The sequence below is a fragment of the Oncorhynchus mykiss genome, chromosome 1 (assembly GCF_057628025.1).
Source record: "Oncorhynchus mykiss isolate SJ-2025 chromosome 1, ASM5762802v1, whole genome shotgun sequence".
Taxonomy (NCBI): Eukaryota; Metazoa; Chordata; class Actinopteri; order Salmoniformes; family Salmonidae; genus Oncorhynchus; species Oncorhynchus mykiss.
The window spans coordinates 23083345-23111279 of record NC_143022.1 but is presented as its reverse complement, the minus strand read 5'-3'; the positions used below and the strand labels follow the sequence as shown (position 1 = coordinate 23111279).

At 43.5% G+C, this 27935-nt stretch overlaps 1 protein-coding gene across 1 annotated transcript in view; it reads right to left on the bottom strand.

The window, feature by feature from the left end:
• Positions 1 to 27935, bottom strand: part of LOC110508592 (potassium/sodium hyperpolarization-activated cyclic nucleotide-gated channel 2) — a 102309-nt gene that overhangs the window by 62769 nt on the left and 11605 nt on the right. Inside the window, exon 2 of the mRNA XM_021589263.3 lies at positions 6927 to 7350. Within this exon, the coding sequence (XP_021444938.3) occupies positions 6927 to 7350 (424 nt within the window). The remainder of the gene's footprint in view (positions 1 to 6926; positions 7351 to 27935) is intronic.

Here is a 27935-nt window from a genome sequence, read left to right as displayed (position 1 = left end):
TACAACATACAATGACTTTCTAGACGATTCTGTGCATCCAGCTTTGTAGCAACAGTTTCAGCATGACAATGTCCCTGTGCACAAAGCGAGGTCCATACAGAAATGGTTTGTCGAGATCGGTGTGGAAGAACTTGACTGGTCTGCATAGAGCCCTGACCTCAACCCCATTGAACACCTTTGGGATGAGTTGGAACACCAACTGCGAGCCAGACCTAATCGCCCAACATCACTGCCTGACCTCAGTAATGCTCTTGTGGCTGATTGGAAGCAAGTCCCTGCAGCACTGTTCCAACATCTAGTGGAAAGCCTTCCCTATAGTGTAAGCTTTTAAAGATGGAAAGGAGGGACCTACTTCATATTAATCCACATACTTTTGGTCATGTAGTGTAGGTAAGCTATGCTGGCCTATGGAGTCCCTGGGGAAACCCAACTACCGAACCATCCAATGATGGGATTCATAAATAAATTATCTGGGCTCCCGAAATTAATGAGCTCTATAATATCAATCAATCAATCGAATGTATTTATAAAGCCCTTCTTACATCAGCTGATGTCACAAAGTGCTGTACAGAAACCCAGCTTAAAACCACAAACCGCAAGCAATGCAGCACAGTGGCTAGGAAAAACTCCCTAGAAAGGCCAGAACCTTGGAAAAAACCTAGAGAGGAACCAGGCTATGAGGGGTGGCCAGTCCTCTTCTGGCTGTACTGGGTGGAGATTATAACAGAACATGGCCAAGATGTTCAAATGTTCATAGATGACCAGCAGGGTCAAATAATAATAATCACAGTGGTTGTCAAGGGTGCAACAGGTCAGCACCTCAGGAGTAAATGTCAGTTGGTTTTTCATAGCCAATCTCTACCGCTCCTGCTGTCTCTAGAGAGTTGAAAACAGCTGGTCTGGGACAGGTAGCACATCTGGTGAAATGGTCAGGGTTCCATAGCCGCAGGCAGAACATTTGAAACTGGAGCACGAGTACGGCCAGGTGGACTGGGGACAGCAAGGAGTCATCAGGCCAGGTAGTCTGGCATGCTGACTCCAATATATAAACAACTTTTGGAAAGCTCATATTCTGAGCTAGCCATTAACACCTCATATTCTGAGCTAGCCATTAAAGCCTCTTATGGCTTGGGGGCAGTATTGAGTAGCTTGGTTGAATAAGGTGCCCAGAGTAAACTGCCTGCTACTCAGGACCAGAAGCTAAGATATGCATATTATTAGTGGGTATATATAGGAAACACTCTGAAGTTTCTAAAACTGTTTGAATGATGTCTGTGAGTATAACAGAACTCATATGGCAGGCAAAAAACCTGTGAAAAAAATCCAACCAGGAAGTGGGAAATCTGAGGTTTGTAGTTTTTCCAACTCTTTGCCTATTCAAGAAACAGTATAAATTTGGTCTGATTGCACTTCCTAAGGCTTCCACTAGATGTCAACAGTCTTTAGAACCTTGTTTCAGGCTTCTACTGTGAAGGAGGAGAGAATAAGAGCTGATTGAGTAAGGGGTCTGCCAGAAGGCCATGAGCTCAGTCAGGCGCGCTCCCGTGAGAGGTAGCTGCGTTCCATTGCATTTCTAAAGACAAAAGAATTCTCCGGTTGAAACATCATTGAAGATTTATGTTAAAAACATCCTAAAGATTGATTCTATACATCGTTTGACATGTTTCTACGAACTGTAATATCATTGTTTTACTTTTCGTCTGGCCTGCGCGTCGTGAATTTGGATTTGTGAACAAAAGGTGCGAACAAAAAGGAGGCATTTGGACATACAGTGCCTTGCGAAAGTATTCGGCCCCCTTGAACTTTGCGACCTTTTGCCACATTTCAGGCTTCAAACATGAAGATATAAAACTGTATTTTTTGTGAAGAATCAACAACAAGTGGGACACAATCATGAAGTGGAACGACATTTATTGGATATTTCAAACTTTTTTAACAAATCAAAAACGGAAAAATTGGGCGTGCAAAATTATTTAGCCCCCTTAAGTTAATACTTTGTAGCGCCACCTTTTGCTGCGATTACAGCTGTAAGTCGCTTGGGGTATGTCTCTATCAGTTTTGCACATCGAGAGACTGAAATTTTTTCCCATTCCTCCTTGCAAAACAGCTCGAGCTCAGTGAGGTTGGATGGAGAGCATTTGTGAACAGCAGTTTTCAGTTCTTTCCACAGATTCTCGATTGGATTCAGGTCTGGACTTTGACTTGGCCATTCTAACACCTGGATATGTTTATTTTTTAATCATTCCATTGTAGATTTTGCTTTATGTTTTGGATCATTGTCTTGTTGGAAGACAAATCTCTGTCCCAGTCTCAGGTCTTTTGCAGACTCCATCAGGTTTTCTTCCAGAATGGTCCTGTATTTGGCTCCATCCATCTTCCCATCAATTTTAACCATCTTCCCTGTCCCTGCTGAAGAAAAGCAGGCCCAAACCATGATGCTGCCACCACCATGTTTGACAGTGGGGATGGTGTGTTCAGCTGTGTTGCTTTTACGCCAAACATAACGTTTTGCATTGTTGCCAAGTTCAATTTTGGTTTCATCTGACCAGAGCACCTTCTTCCACATGTTTGGTGTGTCTCCCAGGTGGCTTGTGGCAAACTTTAAACAACACTTTTTATGGATATCTTTAAGAAATGGCTTTCTTCTTGCCACTCTTCCATAAAGGCCAGATTTGTGCAATATACGACTGATTGTTGTCCTATGGACAGAGTCTCCCACCTCAGCTGTAGATCTCTGCAGTTCATCCAGAGTGATCATGGGCCTCTTGGCTGCATCTCTGATCAGTCTTCTCCTTGTATGAGCGGAAAGGTTAGAGGGACGGCCAGGTCTTGGTAGATTTGCAGTGGTCTGATACTCCTTCCATTTCAATATTATCGCTTGCACAGTGCTCCTTGGGATGTTTAAAGCTTGGTAAATCTTTTTGTATCCAAATCCGGCTTTAAACTTCTTCACAACAGTATCTCGGACCTGCCTGGTGTGTTCCTTGTTCTTCATGATGCTCTCTGCGCTTTTAACGGACCTCTGAGACTATCACAGTGCAGGTGCATTTATACGGAGACTTGATTACACACAGTTGGATTGTATTTATCATCATTAGTCATTTAGGTCAACATTGGATCATTCAGAGATCCTCACTGAACTTCTGGAGAGAGTTTGCTGCACTGAAAGTAAAGGGGCTGAATAATTATGCACGCCCAATTTTTCAGTTTTTCATTTGTTAAAAATGTTTGAAATATCCAATAAATGTCGTTCCACTTCATGATTGTGTCCCACTTGTTGTTGATTCTTCACAAAAAAATACAGTTTTATATCTTTATGTTTGAAGCCTGAAATGTGGCAAAAGGTCGCAAAGTTCAAGGGGGCCGAATACTTTCGCAAGGCACTGTAAATGAAACTACAAACCTCAGATTTCCCACTTCCTTTTTGGATTTGTCTCAGGTTTTCGCCTGCCATATGAGTTCTGTTATACTCACAGACATCATTCAAACAGTTGTAGAAACGTCAGAGTGTTTTCTATCCAATACTACTAAACATATGCATATACTGTATTAGCATTTGGGACAGAGTAGCAGGCAGTTTACTCTGGGCACCGTATTCATCCAAGCTACTCAATACTGCCCCCCTGTCACCAAGAAGTTAAATGACCACAAAAAAACATCTGGGTCAGATGGTTTAGACCCTTTCTTCTTTAAGGTTAGGGAGGTAGGAGGACCTGAAATATTCTGCTTTTACAAAATGTGATGCTGTTTTCAAATGAAACACAATACCTTGCTCTTGTTAAAGCTTTTAGAATGTATTTGTTGCAACATTTTTTACCACTGAACATAACCATTTCAAAGATCACACCTGTCAATGATTGATATAAAAACAGACATGGACATCTTCATCGAACATGAATCAACGTGCAAATTCATTAGTTTTCCAAAACACATACATTATTAAAAACATTCGTAAGTAAGGTCCTCCTCTCTGGGGAGGTTCCCATTGCTTGGAAGGCAGCCACGGTTCGATCTTTATTTAAAGTGGGAGACCTAGCTGATCCTAACTGTTATAGGCCTATTTCTATTTTGCCCTGTTTATCAAAAGTGTTGGAAAAACTTGTCAATAATCAACAGACTGGCTTTCTTGATGTCTATAGTATTCTCTCTGGAATGCAATCTAGTTTCTGCTCAGGTTATGGATGTGTCACTGCAACCTTAAATGTCCTCAATGATGTCCCCATTGCCCTTGATTCTAAGCAATGTTGTGCTGATATTTTTATTGAATTGGCCAAAGCTTTAGAGACGGTAGACCATTCCATTCTTGTGGGCCAGCTAAGGAGAATTAGTTTATTTTCGGGCTCTTTGGCCTGGTTTGCTAACTACCTCTCTCAAATAGTGCAGTGCATAAAGTCAAAACATCTGCTGTCTCAGCCACTTCCTGTCACCAATGGGTGTACCCCAAGGCTCAATCCTAGGCTCCACGCACTTCTCAATTTACATCAACAACATAGCTCAGGCAGTAGGAAGCTCTCGCATCCATTTATATGCAGATGATACAGTTATACTCAGCTGGCCCCTCCCTGGATTTTGTGTGAAACGCTCTACAACAAAGCTTAAGCTTAAGCCCTTAACCTTGTTCTGAACACCTACAAAACAAAGGAACGGGAGATACCTAGTCAGTTGTACAACTGAATGCCTTCAACTGAAATGTGTCTTCCGCATTTAACCCAGGCCCTCTGAATCAGAGAGGTGCGGGGGGGGGGGGGGGGCTGCCTTAATCGACATCCATGTCTTCGGTTCCCCCAGACGTGATGTTTGGCATTCAAGCCAAAGAGTTTAGTCTTGGTTCCATCAGACCAGAGAATCTTGTTTCTCATGGTCTGAGAGTCCTTTAGGTGCCTTTAGGCAAACTCCAAGAGGGCTGTCATGTGCCTTTTACTGAGGAATGGCTTCCGTCTGGCCACTCCTGCGCTGTCTTGGATGTGTGCTTAGGGTCGTTGTCCTGTTGGAAGGTGAACCTTCACTCCAGTCTGAGGTCCTGAGCGCTCTGGAGCAGGTTTTCATCATGGATCTCTCTGTACTTTGCGGCGTTCATCTTTCCCTCGATCCTGACTAGTCCTCCCAGTCCCTGCCACTGAAAAACATCCCCACAGCATGATGCTGCCACCACCATGTTTCACCGTAGTGTTGATGCCAGGTTTCTCCCAGACGTGATACTTGGCGTTCAGGCTAAAGAGTTTAGTCTTGGTTCCATCAGACCAGAGAATCTGGTCTGTTTCTCATGGTCTGTCCTTTAGGTGCCTTTTGGCAAACTCCAAGAGGGCGGTCATGTGCCTTTTACTGGGGAATGGCTTCCGTCTGGCCACTCTCTCATAAAGGCCTGATTGGTGGAGTGCTGCAGAGATGGTTGTCCTTCTGGAAGGTTCTCCCATATCCACAGAGGAACTCTGGAGCTCTGTCAGAGGGACCATCTGGTTCTTTGTCACCTCCCTGATCAAGACCCTTCTCCCCCGATTGCTTAGTTTGGCCAGCTGGCTGGATCTAGGAAGAGTCTTGGTGGTTCCAAACTTCTTCCATTTAAGAATGATGGAGGCCACTGTGTTCTTGGGGACCTTCAATGCTGCAGACATGTTTTGGTACACTTCCCCAGATCTGTGCCTCAACGCAATCCTGTCTCGGAGCTCTACGGACAATTCCTTTAACCTCATGGCTTGGTTTTATGCTCTGAAATGCACTGTCAACTGTGGGGCATTATATAGACATGTTTGTGCCTTTCCAAATCACGTACAATCAATCATGTACAAACATTTCTTAAAACCTATTTTCGCTTTGTCATAATTGGGGTATTGTGTGCAGATTGTGTGCAGATTGATGAGGATAAAAAATTATTTAAGCAATTTTAGAATAAGGCTGCAACGTAACACAATGTGGAAAAAAGTGAAGGGGTCTGAATACTTTTCGAATGCACTGTATCCTTAATATAAATAGATTATCCAGTGTAGAATGGAAACTTGACTTATTCCTGTCAGAGATGTGTAATAGAGCTGTTTGTCTATGAAGGCACCATTAGAAGTTCCCCTGTGCTGTATTAGGCAGTCCAATCTCATTAACATTCACACCTCAGATTCAAGACCGTCAATAAACACACATGCTGATCAAATGGGATGTTTGGTTTTGATCTAAGACAGGAAATATACATGAAGACAGCGAGACTGTGTGACTAATAAGCCATACTGCTTGTCTGGACAGCTGCTGATCACAGGAATTCATTCAAAACCCTCTTTGTTGTGGGTATGCTGTTTTCATGTTCTTTTCCTTTGAACATGAACTGCTGTCTTTCATGTTGTCGCTATATGTGACTGGCTGCACTCCATGGCCCAATGCTGTGATGATGACCGCTGACTGCTGAGAAAGCAAAGCTGTGAATCTCAGCATCCTGCTGATATACATCACTTCTGGTACAGAGACAACAGTGTTGAAGGCCTGTGATAGTGAGACTTGCCTATTATTGGAAAAACACTTCCCAGAAATAGGATGGGTTGATGATGTTCAATCTGACTCACTTGTGTTTTATTCTTGCTACTGCTGCCTTGAAATTGTATTATAAAAGGGATTCTGGCCTATGCCTTGTCCATCCTACCCCCTCTTTCCATTGGTCAATGCAAGTACTTGACCCATAGTGTGTAGCCTCTCATAGACGGGCTGCCTGACAACGTCACGAAAATAATGCTTGTGAATGTTGTTACATGTTGTCATTAATTATTTTGAGTTCACAGTTGTTTTGCCCTGAATTTGCACACACAACAATTTTGTTGCTTAATAACAACGATTTTGTTGCTTAATAACAACCCACGCGTCTATTGGCCTGTGTAAATTATAGAAAAGTATTGCAAATCCCATCTCCTCCTGCTATTGGACAAAGTAAGTTCTAGAGCCCAGCTTACCTCTTCCCATTGGTGGACATAGCGAATTAGCCTGGACAGCCTGAGCAGCCTCAGCAGACTGAGGATCTTGGTAAAGCGCACGATCCTCAGGGCTCTGGCTGTTTTATACACCTCAGAGTCGATCCCCTTCTCCACGATCAAGAAGATATAATCAACAGGGATGGAGGAGATAAAGTCCACCACAAACCAGGTCTTCAGGTACGTCCTCTTGATCTTCTTGGGGTCCAGGATGATCTCAGTGTTGTCCTCTAAAACAATGCCTGTGCGGAAGTTGAGGACCAGGTCCATGAGGAAGAAGGTATCAGAGACCACGTTGAAGATGATCCAGGGCGCGGTGGTCTCGTCCTTGAAGAAGGTGATCCCCACTGGGATGATGATGAGGTTGCCCACCATGAACATCAACATGGTGAAATCCCAGTAGAACCTAGAGAGCAAAGTGGAGAAGCAGGTTAGGGGACAGAGAGACAGTTAAGGTGGAGGAACTCAGGAAACCTGAACTTCAACTCCAGGTAAGGTTAGGTATAAATAGTTGACTCCCACAATGGCATTCTTCATCAACTGTTGGATCAGGGGTGATGGAAGATTATACAACTGGTTATCACAACAAAACGAAAAAAATCACACAAATAAATTAATTTAATTATTATCAAAGTCATCTGTTGTATTGTATTCTATTGTATTCTGTTGTATTCATCATTCTATTGTAGGAATGATGATGTGGATCAATTGGCAATTCAATCGTCCATTCAAGAGTGTAGAAATTGATGGGCTGTTACTCATTGTAATAACAGTAAAAGTACAGTAAGTCACTGGGGTACATCTTGAGTTTGAGTGCAAGTGGAAACTGTTGTATCACTGTTTTCATTATGAGCAAATGTTCTCTGTTGCTGTTTGCTGTGCATATCACGCCAGTAAAGATATCATGCCAGTGTCCATCTGACAAGTACCCTCTCTGCTTATTCTAACTAGGGGAGCCGAGAAGAGAGAGGGGGTCTTATGAGAGTAGCGCTGGATGGTGAATTGATTCTAAATCCTTGCTACAATAACAAAGGGTGACATACACTAAATGACCAAGAGTGTATGGACAACTGCTCATCAAACATCTCATTCCAAAATCATGGGCATTAATATGAAGTTGGTTCCCCCTTTGCTGCTATAACAGCCTCCACTCTTCTGGGAAGGCTTTCCACAAGATGGGGACTTGCTTCCATTCAGCCACAAGAGCATTAGTTAGGTTGAGCACTGATGTTGGGCAATTAGGCCTGACTCACAGTCTGCGTTCCAATTCATCCCAAAGGTGTTTGATGGGGTTGAGGTCAGGGCTCTGTACAGGCCAGTCAGGTTCTTCCACAACAATCTCAACAAACCATTTCTGTACGGAGCTCACATTGTGCATGGGGGCATTGTCATGCTGAAACAGGAAAGGGAAGGCTGTTGCCACAAATTTTGAAGTACAGAATTGTGTAGAATGTGATTGTATGCTGTAGCATTAAGATTTCCCATCACTGGAACTAAAGGGAATGTAAAAAATGTAAAATACATCTTTGTCACGACCTCTTCCGAAGTCGATGCCTCTCCTTGTTCGGGCGATGTTCGGTCTTCTAGCCATTGCTGATCCATTTTTAATTTTTAATTTGTGTTGTCTTGTTTTACCACACACCTGGTTTCATTTCCCTCATTATGTGTTGTGTATTTAGCCCTCTGTTTCCCCCATGTCTTTGTGCGTGATTGTTTATTGTTAGGTCGGTACGTTTCCGGCTGGTTTATTCCCGGGTGCTGGTTTACCCGTGTTTAGTGGTAACCGTTATTTTGTTCGCACATTGGGTTTGTTACTTTGTACATTTGCCTTTATTAAAGTGCGTTGTTCACTTATCTCTGCTCTCCTGCGCCTGACTTCATATACCAGCTACACCCATCGCCTGACAATCTTAGGCTATTGTGCGGCTGCTCGGCCATGGAAGCCCATTTCATGAAGGTCCCGACGAACAGTTATTGTGCTGACGTTGCTTCCAAAGGCAGTTTGGAACTCATGAGTGGGTGTGGCAACCGAGGAGAGACGATTTTAAGGCGCTACGGGCTTCAGCACTTGGCAGTCCTGTTCTGTGAGCTTGACTGGCCTACCACTTCGCGACTGAGCCGTTGTTGCTCCTAGACTTCCCCTTCACAATAACATCAATTACAGTTGACCAGGGCAGCTCTACCAGGGCAGCTCTAGCAGGGCAGACATTTGACAAACTGACTTGTTGGAAAGGTTGCATCCTATGACGGTGCCACGTTGAAAGTCCCTGACTCCTTCAGTAAGGCCGTTCTACTGCAAATGTTTGTCAATTTAGATTGCATGGCTGTTTGCACGATTTTATATACCTGTCAGCAAAGGAGTCCACATACTTTTGTATATTTAGTGTAAGTGTAACCAGGATAGTATCAGCATATTTGAATAATTGTGACTGCTAAGTTATAGCCTGAGATAGTCACACTTTAAATGACAAGTAGGCCTGTATGGAATATGGAATATTACATTTGACAATAACATGGATTAATATTGAAGAGCACAACTGAAAAAAACATATTGAATATTGCACCTAGTATAATATTAGTGGATATCAATATTGCAGTCTAATCAACTCGAGGTAACGGGAGTCTAATGCTTGTGAAGAGCATAACTGATAGGTGTGTGGTGCTGAGTCATGTCTTGACTGACTGATCCTGCTAGATTGGAATCGAACATCGATGACTCGACTGTGTGAGTGATGAGATGTAGGCCTATCATAATTAGAAAGGGAAGTTTCTGCAGTTGGCTACATGACAAAAATGCCATACATTTTGCAGAAAAGTTTTCAAATGGCTTGACCATATGGGAGAACCACCCTCGGTCTAAACACCAAGCCCGGTGCCCAGTAGGCTATGTGTCAGTATGGTATGTCATGTCAGTATGGTATGTCATGCAGTTTTGTCTGTCAATTGAAAATTAATAACTTCATAACAGGCTGCAATCAAACTCAAACATATGGTTTAACTGTCAAATGTGCATATTCTACAAAACCATGACTATCACATTTGCAATCATGACTTTTCAGAGGTCACAACACAGGAGCCCATTGTTCGCAGTCGTAACAGTTCCGAGTAACCTCCTTTAGCTATAAAGTGTCTCTGTCAAGTTTACAAGAAAGTCAAACTCACCACTGACATGTCAACACATAGTTTTAAAGCAGTTTCATCAAAGCTGCCTGTAATATTAGAGTAAAACCCTTGTTTCTCCCCATTTTCTCACCAATGACCTCATGAGAACGTATCCTAAATATTTCTTCCTATGTCAACCTAGCCTGAAAACTGTACGCTACCTTACAAACATGACATAACAGTAATGCTTTACATTTACATCACTAAGAAGTCTTATGGGTCATTGTAAGTCCCTTTTGGTAATTTTTATTTCTCTAAAAGATGAGTTCATGATTAGGAAAGAGTGGAGGGTGCGCTGTTTAATAGCATAATTCATCCTTCACCTTCAAAACCAGTCCTACATTAAATCTAGAATAGATAATTTCTTAACTCTTTCTTGGCAAATCAAGACCTGGAATCGACTAAATAAAAAATCCTGGAGCTTCTTAGAATGGCACTGTGCATAATGGCATTGATTATCAGTTGGCTTAAATATAGCTGTCACCATAGGAGGGAGAGGCTGTCTTAGACAGAAGCCACTGATTTGGGAGCAGGGGCAGACGGGCCTTCTGGCAATTCTGTCAAATGCCATATGGGCTAGACAAAACATTTTTGAGGGTGGACTGGTCGAAATTGACACTCACAAATATACATATTTTTATATCAAAATAAAACAATGAAAAGGATGATATGGGCATATTTTAAAGACAAAATATTTGAGCCCAAATCTATAATGAGCCTTTGGCTGATCAATGGGAAATGGCCGGCCTGCCCGCCTATCAAGATGGGCCAGCCCGGTTTTCTCAGCCAGGTCACCCGTGATACAAGTCTGTAGTCGAGGTCCATCCATGTCTGAATCCAGCAATAGAAAGTAGTTTTTCAGATTTTTATTTTAAACCTATCCCAAACCTTAATCCTTAAACTTAAACATTCAGAGTTAATACCTAACCTTTAGAATTCTGAGTTAATGCCTAAACTTAACTTTAAACACTTCAAAATGTGATGTTTGGAACAACTTCAACATTTTCTGTACGAGAAACATGGATGAACGTTTAATTCTGATGTGAGAGTGTGAGAGCTTGTTGTGTTTGCTGATAGGCTGAGCTGAGGTCAAGCAAACTCACATTAAACGTAAAACATGGCATTAGCAAAGAGCAAAGAGACCAGCTCTGATTCTGTCATCAGTTAAACCGCCATGGTCATGGATTGTAAAAAAAAGATGGTGACACATGCAGTGGTGTGGGCTGGATAAAATGCCAGGGTCGAATTCATGTCCCAATCCGCCCCTGTTTGGGATCTGTGAAAATGGGATGAGAATAGTGAGGGATAAGGACAAAGCAGGTGAGGGGATATACACTGTGTACAAAACATAAAGAACACCTTCCTAATATTGAGTTACATCCAGCATCCAGCTCAGAGTTACATCCAGAATCCAGCTCAGCTGAGTTACATCAAGCATCTGGCTCGGCTTAGTTACATCCAGAACCAGCACAGAGTTACATCCAGCATCCGGCTCAGCTTAGTTACATCCAGAATCCAGCACAGAGTTACATCAAGCATCCGGCTCAGCTTAGTTACACCCAGAATCCAGCATCCAGCTCTGAGCTGGATGTAACACACTTCAAAATAAGAGGCCCTTAATGTTTTGTACACTCAGTGTAGCTCAAGCTGATGATCAGTGGGGGCTGTGACACTGAGCTGGATGCTGGATGTTACATCCAGAGTTAACAACATCCAGCATCCAGCTCAGTTATATCCAGCATCCAGTATCCAGCACAGAGTTACATCTAGCATCCTGCTCAGAGTTACATCCAGCATAACACACTTCAAAATAAGAGGCCTGTATTACCGATTTCGAAAAATAAGAGTCCCTCGATTTGTCATGCCAAAATAAGTCCTGCATTTCCAATCTCAAAATAAGAGTCCCACGATTTTTCATGAACGTTTTTTAATTTATATTTTATTTCATTTCAATAGTAAAACCCCAGGATGGAATGTCATAAAATTAATTGATCCCTTTGTTCTCAATTTCCGCCTGAAGACATACCCTAATCTAACTGCCTGTAGCTCAGCCCCAGAGGCAAGGATATGCATTTTCTTGGTATCATTTGAATGGAAACATTCTGAAGGTTGTGGAAATGTTAATTGAATGTAGGAGAATATAACACAGTAGATCTGGTGGAAGAAAAGAGAAAGAAAGAGCATACGTTTTCTGTTTTTTATTGTTGTAGCATCATCTTTCACATGTACTAGAATAGCCACACAGTCGGATATGATGCTGGAGATCACTTTGATGGATAACACAAGAGGGCAACTGTGGGTGTGCAAAGTTTCAGACTGATAACTTCAGGAATGGGTGAGCTACATGACATGTAGCATGAAGTCACTCAGGTGTCCCACAAGTTGCCCAAATGTACCCAATTGGCCGAATTGGTGAAATTACCTATAACTATATACAACAGTGCAAATAACTATATACAACATATCAAAAAGCAATTGTAACACACACACACAAAAAAAATGTTTAAAAAAATATTAGAAAATAAATATTAAAAAAAACAGTAAAAATTGGAAGTCCTCGACACAATATTTTGCTGCCTGTGCCATGTCCCATAGCAGTCTCTTTCTGATGTAGAGCAGAGGCAAACTGAACAAGTGGTGCCGTTCATGCGACACAGAACACAACGACGCCTCCATGATGTGCCCTTTTGGCCCTGAGGCACAGTCATAACTACAGTAATGAACTGTGGCATATGAACACCACTGGGGGCAGAGGTAGAGCGGGCAGCTTGGCAGTGGGGGGGGGGGCTCCCAGTCGGAGTCGCTATCACTGTGAAAGAAAACATTTAAAAAATATTTGTATTTATCATCACATAAAATAAACAGATATGTATTGCATTTATTTTTTACCTTTATTTACCTAGTTAAGAACAAATTCTTATTTTCAATGACTGCCTGTTCAGGGGCAGAACGACAGATTTGTACCTTGGGGATTCGAACATGCAACCTTTCGTTTACTAGTCCAACGCTCTAACGCTCTAACCACTAGGCTACCCTGCCACCCCAGATATAGAGCAGAGGGAACAGTCACTAAGGTGAAGTGCTGTTCCATTCAACTCCGGCCATTGTTGTAGGCCTGCCCTCCCCTGAACAGCACCCAATGGCTATTTCATATGGAAATGAAGAGAAGTAGCAGGCGCAGTGGCCATGTGTGTGTTTGCTGTTCTACTCCATTCCATTTGAATAAAACAATGGAAAATATAATCTGACATGGAAAATATATATATCTGACATGGAATATATATATATATACACACACAACCAAACAAACCAACACATACACACAAACAAACCACACATTTCATTGCAAATTTTAAAAAATAAAAAAATAATTATATATATTTTTTTGCAAAAAAAAAAATATATATATTTATATTTCATAAAACGGCATTAGCACTTACCCGTCCAGAAGTACGTCCTGTCCTTGCAGAAACAGCTCCTCAGTTCCTGTTTGAATCATAACACTCAAAGATTCTTCAAACAAAAAATCTGTCTCACTTTCACTTTTTCACTTTCACTTTAGGCTTTGACTTCGCTTTTCCTGATTTATTTGCCATGATATCTTCAATGAAATCGTTGAAAATACAACTTTCCGAAATTCAGCTGCGCGTAACAAGCCTCACAGCAATTCCTCTGATCGTCAAGGCGAGAATGGAGTTCGTTACGCATGCAATATCAAACAAGGAATGGCGCTCCAACCCAAAACCATTACATACTGGCGTTTACCTCAGCTTATTGACTATCTACCCAGCTAGATTTCAAGAAGATCAGTGGTCATTGGGCAGAAATACAATCCAGTCCATCAACGAAGCTTTGCTAAAATGATTGGTGCGCAAGGTAGTCATTGCTCATTGTCTTCAAATCAGTTCACTTCGGTCAATACTCCCCACAAAAAAACAATGACGTTTGGCTGTGTTGCAAACACCCAGAGGAATGCACTGAAACCAACCATGACTAGATAAACGATGGTTTACCGTGTGTAATTATGTCGAATGCTCCGTAAAAAATTGATAGAGATGGAATTCACGGCACAAACAGGTTAAAAAATGTTTCGATTTAAGCTATAAAAATTGATTTTATCAACGAAAACGGCACTTCATTTGATCACTGGGACCCTCAGGAAGAGAAATAAGAGCAAGATATACGAATGTAAGTCATAATTTTACCTTCAGATGTGAATGTGTAAAAACTGTCATGGCGGAAAATGTTTCTGTTGTTGATTGCTCTTCTCAAACAAAAGCATGGTATTTGTTCTCTGTAATAGCTATTTTAAATTGGAAAATGTAGTTTGATTACCAAGATTCTAATCTTTTGAAGGGTGTAAGACACTTGCATTTTCAAGAATGTTTAATGTTACGACGTTGTATTTTTAGTCACTCTGAAATTTCCCCTGATGTTGATCCCTGTACAGGGATCGCAGCCATAACAGGTTTTAAGGCACAGATATACGAAACGTCATGCTGTTAAACCACCCTTTTGTTTGTGTTAACCAAAATCAAGTTTGGTCCAGAACGGATGCATCTACATCTGCATCTATCTATCTTTAAAAGTGAAAATGTCTGAAATCCCAGAAAGTTACATCAGTCTCAGCCTCTTCCCTGGGTGAACCAATGTGAGCTCCCACCAAATCTAGGAACCTGTATTGTACTGTATTTCTAGGCATCGCTCCCAATGCTCTTGTTGAAACCTGGGGTGGCATAGGTCGTCAACACACTTATCCCTCTACAGCTGTTATATACCCTTTGTTGGCAATGACAAAGTATTGAGATAAACGTTTGTTATTGACCAAATACTTATTTTCCACCATAATTTGCAAATAAATTCATTAAAAATCCTACAATGTGATTTTCTGGACATTTTTTTCTCATTTTGTCTGTCATAGTTGAAGTGTACCTATTATGAAAATTACAGGCCTCTCATCTTTTTAAGTGGGATAACTTGCACAATTGGTGGCTGACTAAATAATTTTTTGCCCCACTGTATACAGTAATCTCCAAAAGTATTGGGACAGTGACACATTTGTTGTTGCTTTGGCTCTGTACTTCAGCACTTTGGATTTGAAATGATCAAATGACTATGAGGTTAAAGTTCAGACTGTACATTTAGTGAGAAAGTTAGAGATGCACAAATACCATACTCCCAAGACATGCTAACCTCTAACTATTACAATAACAGGTGAGGTTAGCATTTCTGGGGGGTATGATATTTGTACGTTTGTAACTTTCTCACTCATCATTATTCACGATTCATTCAGGACTATCCATAATCATGGTAGCATCCACATTAATGTAGAAGTGTTTAGAAACATATCTACAATAAAAGTGATTCCAAAATGACACAATACATTATTTACCATTAATTTCTATTAGGCACAAAATAATCTGAAACAAAACCAAAACAAACAGCAAATGCCTCCAACACTTTTGTAGAGTCACAACCTTGATGTAATCACTCCGTGCTAGGAATATGGGACAAAATACTAAACTTTTGACTACTTTAATACACATATAAATGAATTTTTCCCAATACTTTTGGTCCCTTAAAATGGGGGAACTATGTACAAAAAGTCATTTCTAAACGGTTTACCCGATATGGATGAAAATACCCTCAAATTAAAGCTGCCAGTCTGCACTTTCAAATCCAAAGTGCTGGAGTACAGAGGCAAAAAAAAAAAAAAAATGCCACTGTCCCAATACTTTTGGAGCTCACTGTATAAACAGTACCAGTCAAAAGTTTGGACAACTACTCATTCAAGGGTTTTTCTTTATTTTTGACCATTTTCTACATAATAGTGAAGACATCAAAACTATGAAATAACACATATGGAATACTGTAGTAACCAGACATTTTTAAACAAATCTAAATATATGTTATAATGTTATATATACATTCTTTATTGTAGCCACGCTTTGCCTTGATGACAGCTTTGCACACTCAGCATTCTCTCAACCAGCTGAGCACTTGTTGGCTGCTATTCCATCACTCTGCGGTCCAACTTATCCCAAACTATCTAAATTGGGTTGATGTCGGGTAATTGTGGAGGCCAGGTCGTCTGATGCAGCACTCCATCACTCTCCTTCTTCGTTAAATAGCACTTACACAGCCTGGAGGTGTGTTGGGTCATTGTCCTGTTGAAAAACAAATGATAGTCCCACTAAGCACAAACCAGATGGGATGGCGTATCGCTGCAGAATGCTGTGGTAGCCATACTGGTTAAATGTGTATTGAATTCTAAATAAATCACTGACAGTGTCACCAGCAAAGCACACCCACACCATCCCAAATACAAACTCTGGAATGAGTAGGTGTGTCCAAACTTTTGACTGGTACTTTATATTTTACAGCGTATGAGTTAGTTTCATCAACAAGTAATATTATATAGAGAGAAAACCCTACAGAGTACACAACTTAAGATGTGGGAACTGGCACCTAGACCAAAATCAAAGAATGAAAATGAAAAAACATTTGTAATGCTTGTTATTTTAACCATTGCAACTGTCAACACAGGGAAAGAAATACCACAAATCACACACAGACATTTATTTGAGATACACAGAATGAAACAGCATGGGAATGGCAATGTTTCTGGCACGGTATTAGCAATGCGTTCAGCTACAAGTGTTTGTTCAAGCCTCTTACGTAATTGTGCCACTTGAAGCATTTGGGTTGGGCAGGATCCTTCAAAACAGTGTATGTATTGTCCTGTCAGTAGGGAGACAATTGTAGATACAACATGGACCATAGCTGCAGCCACCTCTTCCAGTTCAGCTTGAGTTATTGGTGTGTGGCATCCATCCCGTTCGCCCATGCAAAGAATAGAAAAAGCAGTATGAGTCAACACCTTCAGTGCTACTGAAAGCATCAACATGTTTTGCAATATTGTCCAGACTAAACAAAAGTTGTGGGTCTACATAAAAGTCGGTAACAGTAGCTAGACAAATGCAAAATGATCAACGTGGTAACTACAGTTGTGATCACTGTAAAGTTCCCTCATACACTACTATTAGAAAAGTACATGCTACCCTAACTGAGTGGGTAACTGCCCCAACATTCAAGAATTAGAGACATTCGTTATAAAACAACAACACATTTAGTATAGCAAAGAGCCAACTGGCTACTTAGACAAATGGAAAACAGATAACTAGGCAAGTAGGGTCTATCTGTGGACCGCAGACTGGGGGGGCATGGCTTGTAGGGCGCAAGTGTAGTGGCGATCGACTACACACCCCGCCCACCAAGTAGTGCGATGCAAGAGTTGGGTTCAATAGGGTCTGGCTCCAGCAGATATGTGTATAACCTTGCTAGCTAATGCTGGTGGGCGCGGCCTGTAGCGATGTAATGCTAATGGGTGTCGTACTGTCACGAGTACCCACAATGGCAGTGGACACAACATGTAGTGGGCACAGCTTGTAGTTGCTGCAGTCCCCAGATATTAATGGGATAGCTATTCATAAAGATAAACCACTTCAGTTACTATGGTAGTTAGCTAGCAGAAATGATTAGTTCATATAGCTACAAACTCCAAAAGAGCACTTACATATGAAGCAACATTTGGACATGAAATTCATAATTAGTTAATAACATAACTATTAGGTTAATGTCTTTTAACTGTCGACATGTAATACAGGCTAAAAACGAAAGGTCTACTGTCACAACAGCTAGTGAGCGAGCAGTCCGAAATGTCCTTTAGCTAGCTAGCCGCTAACCATTAGCTAGTATGCTAACAACATTAGCTGACAAATTCCTGAGTAAGCAACACATTTTGCAATGATCACAAGTTCATCACTGTGTCAATTGTTTATGTCTTTGTTAACATGTCATTCGTGGAGGATACTTGCTGATAGACATTAAATTAATTGACACGATCAGATTAGTGTCTTTTACTGCATCGGCTTCATGAGTTATGAAGCCAGGAGGCTTCGCTTTCTTAGAAATTCCTGGAGTAGCTGCGTCCTCAACAGTACACTTGGTGAACCTAGCCAGACCAATCAATTTACACTTTCTTAGCTGTTCAACAAATCATGCTAAAATAGCTAATTACAGTTAAAGTCGGAAGTTTACATACACCTGAGCCAAGTACATTTAAACTCAGTTTTTCACAATTCCTGACATTTAACCCAAGTAAAAATTCCCTGTTTAAGGTCAGTTAGGATCACCACTTTATTTGAAGAATGTGAAATGTCAGAATAATAGTAGAGAGAATTATTTATTTACTTTCATCACACTCCCAGTGGATCAGAAGTTTACTCAATTAGCATTTGGTAGCGTTGCCTTTAAAATGTTTTAACTTAGGTCAAACGTTTTGGGTAGCCTTCCACAAGCTTCCCACAATAAGTTGAGTGAATTATGGCCCATTCCTCCTGACAGAGTTGGTGTAACTGAGTCAGGTATGTAGGCCTCCTTGCTCGCACACGCTTTTTCAGTTCTGCCCACAATTTTTCTATAGTATTGAGGTCAGGGCTTTGTGACGGCCACTCCAATACCTTGACTTGTTGTCCGTAAGCCATTTTGCCACAACTTTGGAAGTATGCTTGGGGTCATTGTCCATTTTGAAGACCCATTTGTGACCAAGCTTTAACTTCTTGACTGATATCTTGAGATGTTGCTTCAATATAGCCACATAATTTTCCTCCCTCATGATGCCATCTATTTTGTGAAGTGCACCAGTCCCTCCTGCAGCAAAGCACCCTCACAACATGATGCTGCCATCCCCGTGATTCATGGTTGGGATGGTGTTCTTTGGCTTGCCTCCCCTTTCACCTCCAAACATAACAATGGTCATTACGGACAAACAGTTCTATTTTTGTTTCATTAGATCAGAGGACATTTCTCGATCTTTGTTGCCATGTGCAGTTGCAAACTGTAGTCTGTGTTTTTATGGCGGTTTTGGAGCAGTGGCTTCTTCCTTGCTGATCGGCCTTTCAGGTTATGTCGATATAGGATTCGTTAAACTGTGGATATAGATGCTTTGTACCTGTTTCCTCCAGCATCTTCACAAGGTAATTTGCTGTTGTTCTGGGATTGAGTTGCACCTTTCACACCAAAGTACGTTCATCTCTAGGAGACAGAACATGTCTCCTTCCTGAGCTGTATGACGGCTGTGTGGTCCCATGGTGTTTATACTTGCATACTATTGTTTGTACCGATGAACGTGGTACCTTCAGGCGTTTGGAAATTGCTCCCACGGATGAACCAGACTTGTGGAGGTCTACAATTGTTTTTCTGAGGTCTTGGCTGATTTCTTTTGATTTTCCCATGATGTCAAGCAAAGAGGCACTGAATTTGAAGGTAGGCCTTGAAATACATCCACAGCTACACCTCCAATTGACTCAAATTATGTTAATTAGCCTATCAGAATTTTCCAAGCTGTTTAAAAGCACAGTCAACTTAGTGTATGTAAACTTCTGACCCACTGGAATTGTGATACAGTGAATTATAAGTGAAATAATCTGTCTGTAAACAATTGTTGGAAAAATGACGTGTGTAATGCACAAAGTAGATGTCCTAACCGACTTGCCAAAACTATAGTTTGTTAACAAGAAATTTGTGGAGTGGTTGAAAAACTAGTTTTAATGACTCCAACCTAAGTGTATGTAAACTTCCGACTTCAACCGAATGTAAATAAGGTATTTCTGTTTTCTGAAAACCTGTTTTCACTTTGTCATTATTAGGTATTGTGTGTTGATAATTGAGAATTTGTTTTTATTTAATCAATTTTAGAATTAGGCTGTAACGAAAAAGTCAAGAGGTCTGAATACTTGTGACATTTGAAAAATGCTTTTATTTTTTTATTATTTAGTTATTTTTCTCAAACTTGTGTTTGGTATGTATTTGCATTTTTTATGTATAATCCAACTGCCATTTATAGTTGTACAATTTGAAAAGTTAATAATAAATAAATAAAATATTTACAAATAATCACTTGCTGGATGTAACTGAGCTGGATGCTGGATGTAATTCTGATCTGGATGCTGAATGTAATTCTGAGCTGGATGCTGAATGTAATTCTGAGCTGGATGCTGGATGTAACTCAGCTGAGCTTATGCTGTCCCCAAGACATCCAGGTAGCTCATCCATCCGTCCAGCTCATTCCAATTCGGCATCCAGTTCAACATTCACTCGAGTGCTCACACTGGCAGGACATCCAGGTGAGACTTTACAGTCTGTCCACATCTTACTGAATGTTACAGCTGCCTCTGCTGATGATTTTGCATTCATGAGAGAAATTCTTCTGATTTGAATTAAAGAGTATTTGACACTGATATGCACCCAAACAAAATCCCAAAGTTCAAACTAAATTGATGCATTAGAATATTTATAATATGGCATCTGATATTTGCAGGACAATATTATCATTGCAAGCATGGTTCTGTTCATGTAACATAATTTTATGAATATGTAATGGTGAATAAAAAAAATTAAAAAATATGACCCATAAAACCTAGCGGTCAAACACGGAAATGGTTCCAATGATCCTTCCACCATTTATTTTACACATTATGAATTTTACAAACATTTCAAACTTCAAACACTGATATGCACCCAAACAAAATCCCAAAGACCAAACTAAATTGGTGCATCAGAAAATGTATAATATGGATTCCAATATTTGCAGGACAATAATATCATTGCACGCATGGTTCCGTTCGTGTAACATAATGGGGTGGCAGGGTAGCCTAGATGGTTGCAAGTTCAAATCCCTAAGCTGACAAGGTACAAATCTGTCGTTCTGTCCATGAACAGGCAGTTAACCCACTGTTCCTAGGCCGTCATTGAAAATAAGAATTTGTTCTTAACTCACTTTAAATAAAGGTAAAATAAATGTATTAAGATGTAATGGTGAGAAAAACATTTTTAAACGTATGACCCATAAAACTTAGCGGTCAAACACGGAATGGTTCCAATGATCTTTTCGTCATTGATTTTACACATTGTGAATTTTGCAAACACTTCAAATAAAGTATGTGTTTCGTGTAGGCTAATCTTGGCGTGATGTTTTGATAACATGAAACTGACCTCTCGGGCAAGGTCAGTTTCATCAATATATTTGCTTCAATTTACTATCAAAAATGTAAAATGCTAATTAGCAACAGAGAAGACCTCAGCAAGACTACAAATGTATGCAGGAAGCTCCTGCACGTCATCTCTAGCCGACACTGTCAGCTACCGTTCACTAGCACGATCAGATACCTGTGCACAATACATGATGAATCCATGTGCTGTATTGAAATGAATTGAATAAAGTGTTGAACTTCTTCTGTCCCCTTTGTCTTAGCTTGCCACTGACTAAACTCCAGCAGATCAAAAAACGTATTTTGTATTACTTAGATAATTACTAGATAATTGTTTGTACAGTATGTCAACTTTGGTGTCTATTTCAGACCTTATGGCATTTTTCAATGATGCGCATTAGAGCATTTAAAAGGGGAAAATACCACTATAAGTCTGGCCATGTGTCACACCCTGATCTGTTTCACCTGTCTTTGTGCTTGTCTCCTACCCTCTCCAGGTGTCGCCCATCTTCCCCATTTATCCCCAGTGTAAATATACCTGTGTTCTCTGTTTGTCTGTTGCCAGTTCGTTTTGTTTCGTCAAGCCAACCAGTATTTCCTGTGCTCCTGTCTTTCTCTAGCTCCTGTCTTCTAGTTTTCCCGGTTTTGACCATTGAGCCTGCCTGCTGTTCTGTACCTTGTCACACCACCCTGGATTACTGACCTCTGCCTGCCCTGACCCTGAGCCTGCCTGCCGTTTTGTACCTTTCGGACTCTGCTCTGGATTGCTGACCTCTGCCTGCCCTTGGCCTGTTGTTGGCCTGCCCCACTGTTTTTGTAATAAACTTTTCTTACATCGACACTGTCTGCATCTGGGTCTGGCCATGACGGACAGCAGACTCGGACCAGCTCCGCAATGCCCTCTCCTCCCAAGGAGCCACCATTGGAAGGCATGAGGAGTTGCTTCGTGGTCTTATGGAAGGGTTCCAAACCTTGGCCGAACGCCATGACCGCATGTTGAACACATTGCTGGAGGAATTCCGCAGGTTGTCTGTCTGGCCGCCTACCACGATGGTAACCTCCCAGCCCCTCAGTAACCCGGCTGTTAGCAGCACGGCCACCCCGGCCACCCCCGGTTTCCCGATAACTCTGCTTACCTCCCCCAGAATGCTTCGCTGGAGAGTCGGGAACCTGTCCGGCGTTTCTCTCATCATCGAACTGCAGCCCTCCTCCTTCCCCTCGGATCGCTCGAAGATAACGTACCTTATCAGGCTGATGTCCAGGAGGGCTCTCGCCTGGGCTACGGCCGTGTGGGAACAACAGTCGGCCAAATGCTTCAGTCTGGAGGAGTTTGTGGTGGAGGTGAAGAAGGTTTTAGATTCTCCATTGTCTGGGAGAGAGGCTGCCCGGTAGTTACTGCAGCTTTGGCAAGACTCCCTCAGTGTGGCAGACTATGCGGGGGATTTCTGGACTCTGGCAACTTACAGTGCCTGGAACCTGGAATCGCTGTTCGACACGTTCCTGCACAGATTATCGGAGGAAGTTAAGGACGAGCTAGCAGCCTGAGAACTACCGACGGATCTCTACTCGCTCATTACCTTGACCATCTGGATCGATGGGAGGCTACAGTAATGTAGGAAGGAGGAGGTCACACGCCCTCCCAAAGATTTCACCTCGCTTCTGAGGTATCCCGGAAGACACCGACGTCATCCATGGCCGAGAGGACCCGAGGCTACCCGAGAGTCTCCAAAGTCTGCCAATTCACCTCTTCCCGAGCCGATGCAACTAGGCAGAGCTAGGCTGTCCCCAGCCAAATGCCTACACTGGCTTCACACGAAGAGTTGCCTGTATTACGGGACTACTGGTGATTATGTGTCCTCCTGTCCACTAAGAGATCAGGCTCACCAGTAGGGACGAGTACTCTGGTGGGCCATAAGGAGAACATTTCCTCTCCCCTTACTCGCACCCCTTTCCATGCCATGTTGCTGTAGGGTAACCAGTCGAAATCTCTCTGCGTACTCATCGACTCTGGGGCCGATGGGAGTTTTATGTAAGCTATCATGGTGTCCGAACTGGGCATCCCCACTGAGCCCCTCTCCATTCCCATGCATCTTAGAGCACTGGACGGGCACTCTATAGGCCGGGTCACCCACAATACCACTCCCATCAACCTACGAGTGTCAGGGAAACAGAGCGAGGCAGTCCAATTCATGCTAATTAAGTCTCTTCAGGTTCCTGTGGTATTGGGATCATCTTGGCTCCAGCGACAGAATCCCCTCATTAACTGGACTGCTGGAGCCATCATGGGCTGGAGCCTGTTCTGCCACATCCATTGCTTGAAGTCAGCGCAGCCTGCCCTGGGAAGTCTTCCTGTGGCCTCGGTAGTTCTCCCGGACCTCTCTGCCATTCCCGCGGAATACCAGGATATACAGGAGGTTTTCAGTAAGGCCCGGGCCACTTCACTTCCTCCGCATCAACCCTATGACCGTGGGATCGACCTTCTCCCTGGCACCACCCTGCCCCAGGGACGACTGTACTCTCTGTTGGGTCCGGAGACCAAGGCTATGGAGAACTACATTGAGGACTCCGTAGCTGCAGGGTGTATCTGTCCTTCTGCCTCCCCCGCCGGCACAGGGTTCTACTTTGTGGAGAAGTAGGACAAAACCCTGTACCCGTGCATCGACTACCGGGGCCTCAATGACATCACAGTGAATAACTGCTACCCGCTACCACTCATCACCTCGGCCTTCGAGCCACTCCAGGGGGCCACCGTTTTCTCCAAGTTGACCTGCGGAACGCCTACCATCTGGTGCGGATTCAGGGAAGGGACGAGTGGAAGACTGCCTTCAATATAGCCAGCGGTCACTACGAATATCTGGTCATGCCATTCGACCTTACCAATGCCCCAGCTGTGTTCCAGGCCCTGGTTAAGGATGTTCTCCGCGACATGTTGAACCGGTTCGTCTTCGTCTACCTCGACGACATCCTCATTTTCTCCCACTCAGCCCAAGAACACGTGCTCCACGTCCGACAGGTCTTCCAGCACCTCCTGGAGAACCAGCTTTTTGTGAAAGCAGAGAAATGTGAATTCCATCCCCTTCTTTTGTTACATCATCGCTGCAGGAAATTAACAGATTGATCCCGTGAAGGTGAGAGCGGTAGTGGACTGGCACCAGCCTACGTCCAGAGTGCAGTGTGTAACGTTTCCTGGAATTTTGCCAACTTTTATAGCCACTTTATCCGGGGCTACAGCACCCTGGCTTCCCCGCTGTATGCACTCACCTCGCCCAAGGTTCCGTTCACGTGGTCCCCAGCTGCTGACCGGGCATTACGGGACCTCAAGCACTGCTTCACCACAGCTCCCATATTGGTTCCTCCTGACCCGTCCCGTCAGTTCGTGGTGGAGGCCGATGCTTCGGATGTCGGAGTGGGGCTGTCCTGTCCCAGCGTTCTGCCCTTGACCTCAAGTTACACCCCTGCGCCTTCTTCTCCCATCACCTAAACACCACAGAGAGGAATTACGATGTGGGGTTTCTCGCAGTGAAGATGGCGTTGTAGGGGTGGAAACACTGGTTGGAGGGGGCGGAACATCCGTTCATTGTGTGGACTGATCACAAGAACCTGGACTATCTCCACACCGCCAAGCGTCTCAATTCCAGGCAAGCTAGGTGGGCCCTGCTTTTCACCTGGATTAACTTCTCCCTCTCCTACCAACAGGGATCCAAGAATATCAAGCAGGATGCGCTGCCATGCCACTATAGCCCCGCGGCTACACCCTCGGACCCCGAGACCATCCTTCCCTCCTCGTGCCTGGCGACGTTAATCAGCTGGGGAATAGAGAAGCAGGTCCATCAGGTGCAATGTTCCCAGCAAAACCCTGGGGGGCCCACATAACCAGATGTTTGATCCTGATGCTGTCCACCCCTCGCTCCTGGAGTGGGACCTATCCTCCAGGCTAGACTGCCACCCGGGCTCCCATCAGACCCTGGCCTTTGTGCGGCAACGCTTTTGGTGACCTACCATTTGGTGACATCTCCGCATTCATCGCTGCCTGCACGATCTGTGCGCAGAACAAGACTCCTTGGCAAGCTCCAGCTGGTCTCATTCAACCATTGCCTGTCCCTCACCGTCCCTGGTCTCACATATCCCTGGACCTCTCCACAGGTCTCCCGCCGTCTGATGTCAACACTGCAATCCTGACAGTAGAGGACCTGTTTTCCAAAGCCTCCCATTTCATTCCTCTCCCCAAGCTACCCTATGCCAAAGAGACGGCCCAGCTCATGGTGCAGCACGTCTTCCGGATCCATGGACTCCCGGTGGACATGGTCTCCGACCGGGGTCCTCAGTTCTAGTCCCGGTTCTGGAAGGCGTTATGCACACTCATTGGGTCGTCGGCCAGCCTGTCCTCCGGGTTCCACCCTCAGTCCAACGGCCAGTCAGAGCAAGCCAATCAAGACCTTGAGACCACTCTTCGCTGCCTTGTCTCCGCCAACCCCACCACCTGGAGCCAGCAACTCGTGTGTGTTGAATAAGCCCGCTACACCCTCCCCTGCTCTGCCACCGGACTCTCGCCTTTCGAGGGCAACACCCTCCCCTGCTCTTCCCGGAGCAAGAGGAAGAGGCCGGCATACCCTCGGGCCAGATGTTTGTCCGCCACTGTCGCCGTACCTGGAAGAGAGCCCAGTCGGCTCTTCTCAAGACTACCTCCAGGTATCGGCGACAAGCGGACTGACACCGGACTTCGGCTCCCCGGTGTCGTCTCGGGAAGAGGGTATGGCTGTCTACTTGAGATCTGCCCCTCCGGGTGGAGTCCTGCAAACTTTCCCCCCATTTTACTGGCCCTTTCCCCATCCCCACAATGATTAGCCCCTTCTGCTGTTCATCTTCTGTTGCCCCGTACCCTCCGTATACATCCCACTTTTCATGTGTCTAGGATTAAAACTATGTCTCACAGCCCTTTGTCTCCTGTTTCGGACTCTGATCTGGATTGTTGACCACTGCCTGCCATTGACCTGTCAACATTCTACAAAGAACGATACACTTAATCAATTATCATTAACCAGATTCTGTCATCATTCAAATCAAACTTTATTTATACAGCACATTTTTTACAACAAATGTATTTTAAGGTGTTCAAATGAATGTATTGAAAGGCATGTGGCACTTAACATCTTCCATCTTGGCAGGTCTCTGTAGGTGACCAGGTGATTCCCTCTATGCCTCCGTGGAGCTCATACAGGTAGCCATGAAGCCTATTTTGGTGGGTCACAATATCAGCCGTACGGATGTGGAATGCTAGTGGAGGAAGCCAGCCGTGCCCAACTAGGTGCAGTCAGTGGAGGACCTGTACCTGGCCGAAGACTACAACCCTCTGTCCCGAGAGCCCACAGAGGAGGATCTTCAGTAGCTAAGGAACCATCTCTGGGGCAGGTTCAGTGGAATGGCATGTCTCCCTGAAACTGAGCCAGAACAACTGCTACCCTCCCTGTCATCCCTGTCTGTACTGGAAATTGTAAAAAAAATAAAAATAAAAAATAAAGGCACATTGGGCAAGCCGGCATCCTGGTTGGCATGGAGCTGTTGGTGGAGCAGCCGAAAGCTATATGGCAGGCAACAGTTCGACAGTGCACCAACCCCAACTGACACACCATGAGAAGATGGAGGTTGACAGCCATAAATTATGGAGCAGTGGTTAGGGCCAAGCGTGTTACTCCATCACTGCTAAAAAAGGGTCCTCAGATCACAGTTGTTGGATGGGTGTCTGTAAAGTGGGGCACAGGTAACAAAGAGGAGGGCATCAAGGCATTTAAAATGGCTACAGGGATGGATGTGCAGGAGGGCTTTTGTTCACGGGGACTGGGATTCTGGGTGGGCACCACAGCTGTGTTGGAGGTCAAGTGTCCCTATGGTGCAAGGGACCTTACTATTGAAGAGACAGTGAAGTTGAAGGATTCCTATATGAAGGAAGGAGGGTTTTACTGCCTCTGTGAAGACAATCCTTCCTGGCACCAGGTCCAACGTCAACTCCACATCACTGGAAGGGATATCTGCTTCTTCGTTGTGTGAACCACCAAATCCTCCATCACCATCCCCATCCAGCGTGACAACGTCTGACAGACTCCTATTGCTCGGCTTGTCAGCAACTGTTTTCAGGGAAGCCAATGGTCCAAAATTATTCCACATAGTTCATACAGACACACTAGGCTCCCAGAATAGGTTGTCACACCCTGATCTGTTTCAGCTGTCTTAGTGCTTGTCTCCACCAACCTCTGGGTGTCACCCATCTTCCCCATTATCCCCTGTGTATTTATCATTGTGTTCTCTGTTTGTCTGTTGCCAGTTCATTTTGTTTTGTGAAACCTAACAGTGTTTGTTTCCCTGCTCCTGTTTGTTCTTGCTCCTGTTTTCTAGTCCTTCACGGTGTTGACCATTCTGCCTGCCCTGACACTGAGCCTGCCTGCCATTCTATACTTTGCCCCACCTCACTGGACTATTGACCCCTGCCTGCCCGGACCCTGAGACTGCCTGCCGTTCCTTTTGCACCCTCTCTGGATTACTGACCTCTGCCTCCCTTTGACCTGTTGTTTGCCTGCCCCTGTACTAGAAATAAACTTTGGATTCTTCGACACTGTCTGCATCTGGCTCATACCTGAAACGTGATAGTTATATTACATACAAGTTTTGTTCAAAGCAGCCAACTAAAGTAATGTAGTTAATTTGATCATGGGCACAGTGGGAATTTATATCTGTGATGTTCAAATAATTTCTTGCTCCCTGTGTCTTACTAGCTGAAGGTCCC